General features: G+C 33.6%; 1 protein-coding gene across 2 annotated transcripts in view; it reads right to left on the bottom strand.

Annotated features, from left to right (window-relative positions):
• The window catches only part of Schip1 (Schwannomin interacting protein 1), a 544,486-nt gene that overhangs the window by 88,910 nt on the left and 441,236 nt on the right, over positions 1 to 14,340 (bottom strand). For both annotated transcript variants that reach the window (XM_068358979.1, XM_068358978.1), the window contains one exon: positions 928 to 1,025. In XM_068358979.1, the coding sequence (XP_068215080.1) occupies positions 928 to 1,025 (98 nt within the window). The remainder of the gene's footprint in view (positions 1 to 927; positions 1,026 to 14,340) is intronic.

Here is a 14,340-nt window from a genome sequence, read left to right as displayed (position 1 = left end):
AGTTTACTATAGTCAATTTTTTTTAGTAAGGCAGATTTGCACTGACTCGTAGGGGTGCCCTTTTAGCTTGGAAAAGTTTCCTGATCGCTGATTGGTTGGACTAGATGACTCTAAACAATCAGCGATCAGAAAACTTTTCCGAGCTAATAGGGCACCGCTGCGAGTCAGTGCAAATGAGCCTCATTAAAAAAAAAATTAGTTTAATTCATATTGCCTTTAGTTTAAAGGTCACTCATGAATGGCAAAGGTAAGTGACAGTGACAATGCATTAGCAGGAAAATGCCCTAGAGACTGGCCGTACATGCATATGATCAGCGCCCAAACCCATAAGCTAGAACCAGGGAGGGCCAGGCAATGACAGCCGATAACTCAGCAGGTTTGTCCTATATGCTCCCCCAAAATCCCAGTCCTTAGCTCACAGGAATTGTGATATTGCAGACACCACAATAAACAATCGAACTTGAGCGGGTATCGAACCCCAATCCAGCAGATCTCAAAATAACAACACAACAGTTCAAAGCTACTGTTGTCACTAATTCTAATAATAACTAAATCGCGATCCCATATTGTTTTTGGATATGTTTTCCTCTAACAACCTAAAATCTTGATTAGGGATAATTAGAAACAAAGCGATTTTCTAGTATTCTAAATAACTTCTATGCTACATGGACCCCCTGGATCTAGGCAGTTAGCGTGTCAGAATCAATTGGTGCCATTTCAACCTTAGGGACACTAATGAACCAACTCCTCTTTATGAAAGAGAAAGAGAAGTGGGGATCATATACAGAAATGAAGAAAAATGTTGAAGGTGCTTAACAGGACTTTGCGTAGTATATAGAGCCTACGGCTGTTAGAAATCAACTCTAAACTCCAACTACTAATACACTCCAATTACATGCTCTCAAATAATCTCAAATTGGTACTTACCCTCCTTTCCTCCTCTTTGGTAGCTTTGAGATGGGCCTCAATGGCATCCCAGTCGATTTTGGGCATCGCTGTCTCCATGGTGTACACATCGAATTCCCCTGGAACAGAAGAAGTTGGGTATTAAAATGCATGGTAAGTATCTAAATTACAATTTAAAATTTTTTTATTCTATGTTATACCTTCTACCTCATACACAACGTGCGTCATGGTATGTTATTGTATGTATGCATATATACACATACACACTATATATATATATATATATATATATATATATACGTGAAATAAATGGGTATATAGAAGATTAACGACCATACACCAACCATCCCTTTCACCCAGCAATCCACACATACAAAACATCCTTTCGACCATACACATACAACCCAGCACACCGTGTACCCTTACCCCCTATCCTCTCCCCTCAAAAATAAAGGTGGGCTATTACACTTCTCTGACATCCTTCGTGGACAGCAGACTCAGGGGCACTACGACTCTCTCTTGTCACTGGACACTCTGGCTCTTGACACTCGAGTATGACTGCCTGCAGCTGGTCGCCCTTCAGTTCATCCTCATCAGCGCTCTCATAATCTCAGGCCAAAGCGGTGGCGAGGTGGTAAACACGCTTTCATAAATGGGACGTAAAAAAAAAAAAAAAAAAGGGATATCTGTATGTGGCCGCATGCTGCATTCCAACATTTGCAAAAGAAAGGGGTATTTGTTGGTGCGTCTTCATTTACATTTTTTATTTCTCTCTCTCTCTCTCTCTCTCTCTCTCTCTCTCTCTCTCTCTCTGAATATATATATATATATATATATATACAGTATATATATATATATATATATAGGTGTGTGTGTATGTTTATGACACAAACCAAGAGCATATGATATACACACAAGCTTCTTGTAATTCCTGTAACCTAGCATAACACGTAAATGAGAAACTTATAATTTTCTAGATAAAAATGAAATAAATTACCAGTTTCCGGGAGTAACATAAATATCCACCTATAATAATCTATTTATCTATCACAAACCTTTGGAAATTGTACATAAACAAACCTTTGGAAACAGGCCCTTTACGCGTTATTTCAAACTTGGAGATGACGAGTGACTTGCATATAAACAAAAAACAGAGAGAGAGAGAGAGAGAGAGAGAGAGAGAGAGAGAGAGAGAGAGAGAGATATCTGCGTGCTGTCAGCTGTTCTTGTGTCATTTCTAATTTGACCCAAGCAAATTTGGACCATGTAAACAGGCTTTCATTGTTCGATATTGAAAATACCATGGAGAAAAACAACTGGAAGACAGTTATTCGACATTAAAATATGGGCAACTATATCTGGATATATATCAAATATGATAAATGATTTAATTTCTACTTTTTTTAAATGAATATTCTTGGTTTTTAATTTACAGCTGAGATCTTGTAGTTCAATAGATTCCTTTTGATTTGTTACAAAAATGTTATCCTTATCATTTTTTTTCATCGTAATATTGAGTACATTGACTTCATGCCAACAGAAAAGTCGAAATTGTAATAATACTTTCCTCTGCTAAATTTATTCGACGGCAGTAATAACTAGTCCCAAGTGATGCAGTTTTTTCTATTATTTTCCAAGTTTCGTTATTTTTTCTATATCTGATGTTTACTGAATAAATGAAAAACTCTACAAGAAAAATAATTTACAAGAAAGCTTGAAGAATAAGAATTAATCAATAAACGAACAAATAATATTCATTTATATACAAGAACAGCGAGTATAATTTTCGACCAGAACTCTTACGAATTATATACCATCATTTCATTCATATCAAGTGTAATACAGTAACTGTATTATTATCTCGATCTAGCACGTTCAATTTGCAGGGTTTACACTGATCATTCATTTTCTTATAGACACTAATCATCTGCATTTTCCTGCTTAATCTTGAATTATCTTTAAATTCTCTTCAATTACAAGAATAATTGCTGGTGAAATCCGTTATAATTAGGTTATTATAATAATAATAATGATAACATTGCTCTGTCTCGTTAAAAAGACTTTGAACGAGTAATCAATTGGCATTAATTGAACAAATTAAAACGAACTTCTTTTAATAAACAATTAAGAATAAATTAAAAATTTGTAAAAATGAAAATAGTTCGATTGGTTTAATGAACAACTTAAAAGGTAATTTATAATCTCGTCGGCAAAGAAAAATAGTAAGATTGCAGTACATAATTATATTCTCACACAAAGGCATAGAAATAAGACATTGGAAACAGTTTGCAACAATTAAAAAGAATATTTATCTTACATTAAAATAGTTTCTTCAACACTATATTCATCAATTTGACAAAAACGTATCATCATGAATCCGACCTAACTCAATTAATCAATGTGATTAATAACACATAAATGAACAGTAATGAGCCTCAAAACATAAAACGAAAAAATAGAGAAAATTAGTAAATGGTAATAAACTAAATAAATTGAAAATAAATTTGAATACTCGTCATTAATATTCCTAACAATAATTAGTAAAAAATCTGGAATTAAATAAAATCTAAAAGACTCAAATAATCAAGAATTGAGAAAAAATAAAATCACAATTAATCTGAAATAATCATAAAAGACTTCAATAATTAAACAAAAATTACTATAGTGGAATCCATGCGGACAGAGAGAGAGAGAGAGAGAGAGAGAGAGAGAGAGAGAGAGGGTGGCATAACATAAACACTGTCCATTTCAGATTAGACATGAAAACAGAAAAGAACTAGTAATGATTTCCAAATCTAAAAAGGAGAGAGAGAGAGAGAGAGAGAGAGAGAGAGAGAGAGAGAGAGAAAATACTTACTTTCATCATCATATTCGTCATCATATTCAAACTCGTTCATGTTGGAAAAATCAAAATCCTTTTTGACGAGTCTGCGAAGGGGCTGAACAGCCCTGCTTATGATATTCATGATTTTCAATAGGCCTACTTCACGCAAGGCCTATTAAAGGTTCAGTAAACAGACTTTAATTACGTTCTCGAAAGGGTTTTGGTTAATAACACGGCCTTTTCACCACCTTCAATTGTCCGGAAGGACCTACAGTTGAATAAGCCTAAATTTTCTGTAGGCTTAAAATACCAATAAGATTAGCAAAAGAAAACTCGCTGGTGGACTAAAATGTTTCTCTTCAGTAAATTCTCTTTATTTCTTTCATGTTCACAGGCCTAAATCATAAGGCCTATTCATTTAAATAGCTACTACACACAATGTGTTTCTTCACCAATACTCATATACGTGATAACATACACTTCGACGATAAGAATATTAGCCTCAAATCAAAACTTTTATCACCATAAATAATGTATATTTTCTCCTTTTGCAATATCACTTCTATAAAAAAAAAAAAAAAATCACACTTTAATAAAATTTCATAAATAAGGGGAAAATATGCAATCTTAATCATCCTAGGTCACGAACCATTAAATGGCCTTTACTTCTTATAAGTTGAAAGAAAACGAATACCTAGTAAGATTGCAGTAAAGAATTAAACTCTTACACAAAGACATAGAAATAAGACATTGGAAAAAGTTTGCAACAATTAAAAAAAATATTCATCTTATATCAAAATAGTTTCTTCAACACAATGATAATAATAATAATAATAATAATTTTCTTTCAGCAAAAGCAGAGAAAAGATTTATCAATTTGACAAAAACGTTTCATCATGAATACGACCTAACTCAATTAATCTATGTAATTAATAACAGAAAATTACCCACAGTTAATGTTCCCCTAATTGATGATGTACAATTAATATTCAAACCAACATAATTTCCCCCAAAAAGTATTTATTAAACTGGTAAGTTATTCAAATTGTATCCTAATAAAATAAATTTTAATATATAATCTTAAATATTTTCGGATAATATTAGTGTCCTACAGATACTAGAAACACAATATCAATCATACCATAGTCAATTCTTTTTAGTGAGGCAGATTTGCACCGACTCGCAGGGGTGCCCTTTTAGCTCGGAAAAGTTTCCTGGTCGCTGATTGGTTGGGCAAGATAATTCTAACCAATCAGAGAGCAGGAAACTTTTCCGAGCTAAAAGGGCACCGCTGCGAGTAAGTGCAAATGCGCCTCATTAAAAGAAAATGAGTATAGTGCACGCAACCAGTCAAAAATAACTGCTAGTTTGGGCATTGTAGGATATATATATATATATATATATATATATCTATCTATACATATATATATATACATACATATATACATATATATACAGTATATATATATACACACACATATATATATATATATATATATGTAGTCAGACACTTGGTTTTTATTACATAGAGGATATCCTGTGTATCTTTGATAACCACAATGGCTTCATAAATTCTCAGTTCCTGGAGATATTGAGAAATGTCAAAATCGTTTCTAAAAAGCGGAAGGGGAATACTAAAAATACCGTAAATTTCCGGTCAAAATACCCAGTAGATATTAAACACAGCTTTACATATTTGAGCTCTACACATTAGGGAGAAGACAAGCACAACTGTCATAGCCCATAGGCCTATCTCGAATTGTTAAGCTAAGCTTTGGTTAAATTATCATAAACACTAGAAAAAAAGCAGCGTATTAAAAAGAAAAAACTATGATCATCAAGTAATAGGAAACTCAGCGCTTCTTACAAAATAGAATATATATATATATATATATATATATAATATTTACATATATATATATATATATATATATACATTTATATATATACATATATATGTATATATACAGAGAGAGAGAGAGAGAGAGAGAGAGAGAGAGAGAGACAGCATTGATACGATACGAGGGCCAACTAAAGTAGAGGATATTCTAGCAACATGCAACTTGCAAGAAAAAGAAATGGACATAGATAGGACTTATAATAAGAATGACAGATAATAGATGGTTAAGAATAATAACAGAATGGATCCCTGGAGATTGTAAACGAAGTAGGGAAAGGATGAGAAGACGATGGATTGACGAGATAAGAAAATTTGTGGGTACTATAGACTGGCATAGAAAGACCACAAACAGACGCTTGTGGAAGGACATGTCTGAGGCTTTTGTCCTGCAGTGGACTAAAAACACCTGATATACATATATATATATATATATATATATATATACCATCCCCCTCAATTCATCGTACATTTTTGGCGAATTCTTCGAGACGTTAACTTTTTCCTCTCCCAATACAAATCTCAATTCCTTTCGTCTTATGTCAATTTCCATCAAGATTCCCCACACATGCTTCACTGGGTTTTGCCAGGCCCGCATTTATTTCAGAGATATACCAGGCAATAATTTCTTGGCAAATCCTCGAGCGCACTTTTAGAGCAAGACTAATGATATGGAATGCGAAATGATACAACACCAAATGTGCAAAATATTCGCGATGAAAGAAATACTGTCGGTTTTTAAGGCGGACAATAGAAGATTTAATATCCGTCTTTTACAAGACGAATAGTGGAAGATTTAGCAGCGTTCAAGGCCGTATTCATTGAGAAACGGAATAAAAAGATCGATCAATCCATTGTGAAGATTTAGTATGTAACTGGAGAGACATTTCTCTCTACGCAATTCTATTTCACAGCGTTGTTCTGATCAAAATCCCCATCACCGAAATGTGCTCTGACATTTAAGAGGATTTTTACTTCACAAGTTTAAACAATCTTCGAGCAAAACCTTATTGTTTTTAATAGACTAATTACAAGGGCAGTGACGGGTACTTGAATGCAAAAGTCTTTGGTTAGTTAAATTAAATTTAGCTTTACCGCCATATCTGTTTAATCATTATACGAAATTATGAAATTTTCTTATGAGAATTTTACCATGAAAATCATAATAATAATCAGTTCATACTTGATCATCTACGGTATGTATCAATTGAGTAAATCATGAACCCTCAACTTCAGTTTAAAACAATATATTATAAAAATAAAATGCTAACTTTCTAGTATTAGCTAAGCTACAACCCTAACCAGAAAAGCAGGATGCTATAAGCCAAAAAAAAAAAAAAAAAAAAAAAAAACTATACTGAATTCTCGTATTCAACAAATACTGTATTCTTGACTTCGACTCACAGATCAAATGTCATTCCCCATTGTCCTTGGGGCATTAAGACCTTAATCACTCCTACCCTAGCGACCTACTAACTACCCTTAGGGAACGATTAAAGTGGCCATGGCCACTTCCCAGACCAGAGACAACAGAAGTCTAGGATTAAATAGACGCCCAGCACCAGAATTAATAATCCTGGGCTACTGGCCCAACACCATACCACTACCACTAAATCACGTAGAGTATTGTTGTTTATACATGATAAAAAAAATACGTCTACACGATGAAAAATATCTGTAGCAATTTCAGTCGAAAAGAATTGAACAATGAACTTTGCATTTGGAATCAATTATAAGATAACAACAGAAAACTATATATATATATATATATATATATATATATAATATAGAAAGATAGATAGATAGATAGATAGATAGATCGATAGATATCATATTTCTTGCATTCATTTACAAAATTTCCTTTTAACAGCTTTCTCTTCCAGCATAAATTTTTTAAAATCTAATTTAGCTTTGTTTAAGATTCCTGTGTTCATCTCAAAAAGATCATATGGTCACGTATAATAAAAACCTATGTTCATTTCAGTTTAATTTAATGATTATCAGTTTTCGTGTTAGTTTTGATTCAAAATAACGAGTCGCAATTAAATTACAATATTATAATAACTGCATGTGATTTTTGACCGCATGGTAACCGTCCTCAATTTCTAGATATTAGCACTAATTTTCCGTAGTTTGTATGGTCCCTTATCAGTGAGTAGAGCAAACAATTGATAGAAAAGAACTTGAAGTGGTGTGTGGAGTCGTTAATCAGAAACACTTTTTACACGTGGTCCAACTAAACAAGGTGCCCGCCCGCACGGGAGCACGTCTTCACCAAAGCACAAAGAGAGGAATACTGGTACTGGTCTACTGGATCAGATCATCCGAATCAGATGTTTTGTGGACAGGTCACCAATTCAGGAAGCCAGCGAATAGTTCAAATCGAACAAGCACCATAGCTTATAAATTCACAGATAAATAATATGGTTATTTCCATACACAAATAATGTCTAAAATCTCACGGACGTTATTCTGGGTACGTCGTATACAACACAAATGATTTACTATACATTAGATTACGGAAAACAAAAGAAGTCGATTCTGTCAATGTTGTTCGAACACAAGACGAGACGACGACGCTACCTGAGCTTGAATGTCTTGCCAGATGGAAACAGTTCAGAGTAAACATTAATGACTCATATCCCAGAGTATAAACTAAATCCTCATAAATATGTGTATCTAAATAATAAGACGAAGACCAGCCCATCACACGAATGGTCCTGATATGAGCTATATTTGAGCATTTTATCACAACAAAGTCCAAAGTACAATACAATAGCCATATACCCACAATGGTCGAGACAAACTTATAGGCCTAAATGCAGGGCAGGGCCACGTGTACTCGAAGACAAAATGATAAGAAAATTCGTCAGTTCATTTGTACAAAACCCAATGATTTCTAGGTTTTGTAAAGATCAAGTGGACTTGGTATTTTGATGATCATGTCCATTTTCTTATTAATCTCGAGTAACGCAAAAATATGGAATTAATAATTATTTTATTGTTCGGAGCCCCACCAAGGACCTTTTATTATTATTATTATTATTATTATTATTATTATTATTATTATTATTATTATTATTATTATTATATACACTAGCTATACTGTTAAGAGGAAAGCCAAAAGGAAAAATAATCACTTACTGATTAAGTTTTATATAAGCAAGCATTTTACGGTTCTATTTTTCATTTAAAGAGTCTGGTGACAAAGGGGAGATATATAAACAGTAATAATGTTTTCATGATAAAATTAGCATTGATTGTTATTGTATTATAACCGCCCCCCTATCAGTACAAGTTACCATCATTCCCGAATAGAAGGGAAAGAAATCTATATTTCATTTTAGATTGCTTGGCAATTCCGGCCAGACATACGCTTTGCAAATTTGCAACCCGTAGAGTAGAATCTCTCTCTCTCTCTCTCTCTCTCTCTCTCTCTCTCTCTATATATATATATATATATATATATATATATATATATCAATAACGGTCACTGTGGCACTACTTTCACAGTCATTAATCTAAAGACTCGGTCAAAGAGGACTACAGTATACAGTGCTGTGTGTGTGTGTGTGTGTTGCTTGGCCGAAGTTCTAGACCCAACCAAGACATTCCTCCTTTCTATATTTCTGCTATACACGTGCGATTTCAGCCCTATGAGGACATTGTTTCTACTCTTTCCAACACCCCCCTACCCCCCGTCACACTCTGTCCGCGTGCGATCACAAGTCAAACACGGGGGGGGGGGGGGGGGGAAGATCTGTCGCCACCACTGGGTTCGATGGGTGACTATTGACTATTGCCACCTGTCGCCCGACCTCTCTTCCGGATAAACAAAGACGAGACGACATGGGGAAGTACTTGACCCAGGCGGGTCATGAGTCGCGTGGGGAAGGAAAGGGATGTGGGTGACTGTCACGTGCCCTAGTACCCTCAAGACATTAGTTTGAGCCAAGGAATCTCCTGGGTTTGAAACTTACGCTCCATCAGCCATTGTGCCAGTGAGGTCTTATTGCTTTGGCCTAACCACAGGATGATTGACAAGACAAACGCTCTTCTCGATTGGTTGTTGGCAAGAGAATTATCAAAAATATAACACAGCAGCCAGTGCAAGAGATATACAGTAGCAAAAAAAACACGAGGAATAAAATATCTCTCTCTACATTTGTTTATCTATACATATGAGTATGTATATATGTATATATTGTATATATAAATAAATACATACACACACACACACACATATATATATATATATATATACATACACACACACACACACACATATATATATATATATATATGTGTGTGTGAACTAGGGAAAGAATAATGATGGGAGTAACAGTAAGAGACAGAAAAGAGCAAAGAAGATACGAGAACAAACAAAAGTAGAGGATATTCTAACAATATGTTAGAAAAAAAATGTACACGGGCAGAAAATGCAGTATAAAGCGAATGACAGACAATAGATGATACTAAGGATAACAGAATGGGTCTCTAAAGATTACAAAAGAAGCAGGGGAAGGAAGAGAGGATGATGAATTTACGAACCAAGAAAGTTTGAAGGTGTGGACTGGCATAGAAAGGCCATAAACAACAAGTGGAAGAACATATCTGAGGCCTTTGTTATGCAGTGAACTAGTAACGACTGATGACGATGATATATGCATACAAATTGTATTCCTTTGGAAAATAAACTGCTTTAGAAAAATAATATAATTCAATCGAAGACAAAGCTTATCTTATTACACCTCTCTCTCTCTCTCTCTCTCTCTCTCTCTCTCTCTCTCTCTCTCGATGACTAAACTTTTGAATCAGATCTCAGACAGGATCGATCATTAAAATAAGAGCAAACATATTGCCTTGACCTAGAACTATGCTAAATCTGTCTCAGGTTATGTAAACAATGATAGTGACAGGCGTCAATTCTCATTTATACCTGTTGCACCGAATCTCCGAGGACTGATTTTACAAGAGGTGGAAGGATTTAGCTTCGTTGAAAATTCTCCAACGTATTCAATGAAAATTTTCCTGAATTATACAGCCTATTTGGACAGTATTTTTTTTATCTTTAATGGTAATATTATTGATATAGATAATGTTGCCTTGTGCATAATTTTCACACTCATGGGAATTGTGCTGAAATTGATATTAATAGTGTTTTCCCCCAATCATATTTTGAAATTCTAAAATAAAATCATCAGCCTGAAGAAGTTTATGAGTAGAATACTTTTTAAGGAGAGAGAGAGAGAGAGAGAGAGAGAGAGAGAGAGAGATCACAAGTGCTCATGAAATAACAGAAGTCAAATGTTTAAAAATTGCATTCATATGTATGAGGTGAACCAATAAGTATTTTCAGAAAGAGAGAGAGAGAGAGAGAGAGAGAGAGAGAGAGATCACAAGTGCTCATGAAATAACAGAAATCAAATATTTAAAACGGCATTCATATGTAAGAGGTAACCAATCAGTATTATCGTAAGTAAACAGAGAGAGAGAGAGAGAGAGAGAGAGAGAGAGATCACACAAGTGCTCAAGAAATAACAGAAATCAAATGTTTAAAAATTGCATTCATATGTATGAGGTAAACCAATAAGTATTTTCGGAGAGAGAGAGAGAGAGAGAGAGAGAGAGAGAGAGAGAGAGAGCAATCCATTACCGGATAAGATGAGCACAACCAAAAGAGGGATGGGATGCGAGGCGGATTACTAGACGAGGAGACCAGCCCTCATTGCAAGGATTCGAGATTTACAACTGACAGATCCCATGACGAAATCGTCGATTCGTACCGGATTCATGTCTTTCAAAGGATTCGCTTTTTCTTTTCTCATGCACATGAATTTCTTCTCATTTTCCGGCTTGAATTATTTCTTTGTTAAGGTTCTCGTGTTTTGTTCTTAACAAACCGAAGTACAGTGTAGGTAAGTAATCTGTATGAAACTGAAGTAGCTATATATTTCTCTCGCTCATTACCGCTGTTAATTAAAATAGTATAAAAATATATCAATGCTGTTCGGTAGTATCCCAGTGTTTTTTAAATTTAATAAAAGAACAAATTCAACAAAGTCCCCCCCCCCTCTCTCTCTCTCTCTCTCTCTCTCTCTCTCTCTCTATATATATATATATATACATATATATATATATATATATATAAACATATTTACACACACACACACACACACATATATATATATATGTATATATATATATATATATATCATGTATTTATATATAAATATATATATATATATATATATACACTGTATATACATATATATATATCCTTATCCAATATACCTAACTTTCATCCATTTTTATCTCTCTCTAACATCTCTTTCTATCTGCCTCTCTGGAGAGGAATAGTCTAAGCAAACTATGACCACAAGAAAGAAAAGGCCCAGTTCCAATCTCGTCAAAGGAGCGCCGTTTAAATCCTTCCTTTTCAACAGATCATTTAACTAATTCCCCTTCTTCTCCGAAATGGCCTCTTGCGATAAGATGCGCAAATCCCAACACATTTCTTACAAATATAACCTTTTTTTTAGAAGCTACCTAGGCCTAAAGAAATGAATAAAAGTAAGACTACTCTTTTCTTGTTTGACTGGGTATCTCTGCAGCTGACTCTCGCTAGGTTTTCCTGGTTGTGTGACGTCAAGAAGGGATAAAAACGTATATAGCAAGTGACTTTAAAATGTTTATGGACTTTTCATAGATATCCAACGAAAGGGACGTATACAGCACGTACACTAACAGACACACACACACACACGCACAATGATATATATTTATGTGAGAAAACGTACACACAAATTTACGATTCTTATCTAATACCTAAATGGAGATCATCAGTTTGAATTACACAGATAACTACAATGGTAAATAACATTTCATCTATATTGTGTACTGTATGTTAGATTTAAATAATCTCAGTGTAACAGTTGTAAAATCAATTTCAGTATAACATGTTAACTTTTCTTTAGGCCTCATTTTCTCACTTAAATAATTAAAATAATAATAATTCAAACTTGATAACTAATCTATCAATAACCTTGCCTCAGTCTGAATTTAACGAGTATACTAATGAAATAAACTAACTCAGACTATCAGTTTCTGGCTAATACGTAAAATATTTTTTGTTCAAAAAATTTTCAGCTAATTTATTTCCTTCATTACACATTCTATAATTAAACTTATAACCACTATGACAATATTAAAATGATATTATTTTTCCCGATAAAATAGATTCAAGACTAGGAAAAAATATAACCCTCTTCAATCCAACATTTGGATTTCTGGGATTCCACCATTTAGAAATAGATTAATTGAGAATTAATAAGTTAATCCCTTTCAGCCTTGGTCGTTTACTTTGCCTCTGTACAAATCAAGACTTAATAAATCCCAATCTAACATGTTAAATTTTTAAACTTTAGACAGAAGCAATAGTCTGACTACAATGATTTTTTTTCTGTCGATACTGAATACTAACTTAATTTCATTCCAACACATTAATATTTTTTTCGGCCTAAATTGAAGTTTAAATCATTCCCAGTATAACACGTTAAATTTTAGCAGCTTTAATTGAGAAATGGGTCGATATTTATCAAGAATAATAAGTCTAGCATCTGATTACAAATGAAAGACTTGAAAAAAATATAAACCTTTTCGCTGTTCCCGTCAATTTCTGAATAACAGTTGAACTCATAAACTAATATTATAAAACGTTTACTTTACATCAGTATAAAATAGACTAAATCAACTTTAGTTTAAAGAAACTACCTCCCAATAAAAAGACTTGATCAATTTCAATTTAACATGTTAACTTTTCCTCCTTTCAACAGAACGGGTGAATCCGGCTACAGAGATAGAACGTTACGTTCGTTTATTACCAGCTGCGTCTATTTTGAGCCAGTTAAATGGCCCAGGAGGAAAGAGTTACGAGGTAGGAGAAGAAGGAGGAAGCAGAGAGGTAAGGAGTAGCTGTAACGAGTGCTATAACGTCTTCTACATCTGAGGTGACGTGAGAAAGAATCGACAGGTTCTGCTGTAGGACAGAGAGAGAGAGAGAGAGAGAGAGAGAGAGAGAGGATTAAAGACGGTCTATATGTCTACATAATGTTAATACATACATATAGTATATATTTTTTGCAACAAAAATTAAATCGTTTATTTTGGGAGCGAAGGGTTCAAGAAAAAGCCAACAAGAAGTCGTTCTTATAATTAAAAAATACAATATATATATTTATATATATATATACATATATATATATATATATATATATATAATATATATATATATATATATATGCATATTATAAAGGAGCTTTTTAGAGAATGTATGTACCTATACACACACACACCTATATAATGTACATATATATATATGTGTGTGTGTATCTATACATACACACACACACACACACACACATATATATATATATATATATATCATTTCATATTTAGTGACGCCACAAAGATATCAATTGTGTATATACAGGTGTGTGTATATATATATATATATATATACACACATCTGATGTCTCTGTGGCGTCACTAGATTTGAAATGGGAAAACGTAAATATGCCACTAATATATAATGTTTCAGTATCGGTACGAAATATTTAATGAAAGAACATAAATGCATTTTTCTTTTCTCCTGAAACCTAACTATGGCTTAATTTGTCCGGAGAGATGTCTTCGATTTTTAGACGCCACTAAG

The sequence above is a fragment of the Palaemon carinicauda genome, chromosome 35 (assembly GCF_036898095.1).
Source record: "Palaemon carinicauda isolate YSFRI2023 chromosome 35, ASM3689809v2, whole genome shotgun sequence".
Classification (NCBI taxonomy): domain Eukaryota; kingdom Metazoa; phylum Arthropoda; class Malacostraca; order Decapoda; family Palaemonidae; genus Palaemon; species Palaemon carinicauda.
The sequence above is the reverse complement of the archived record's forward strand: the minus strand, read 5'-3'. Positions and strand labels throughout refer to the sequence as shown.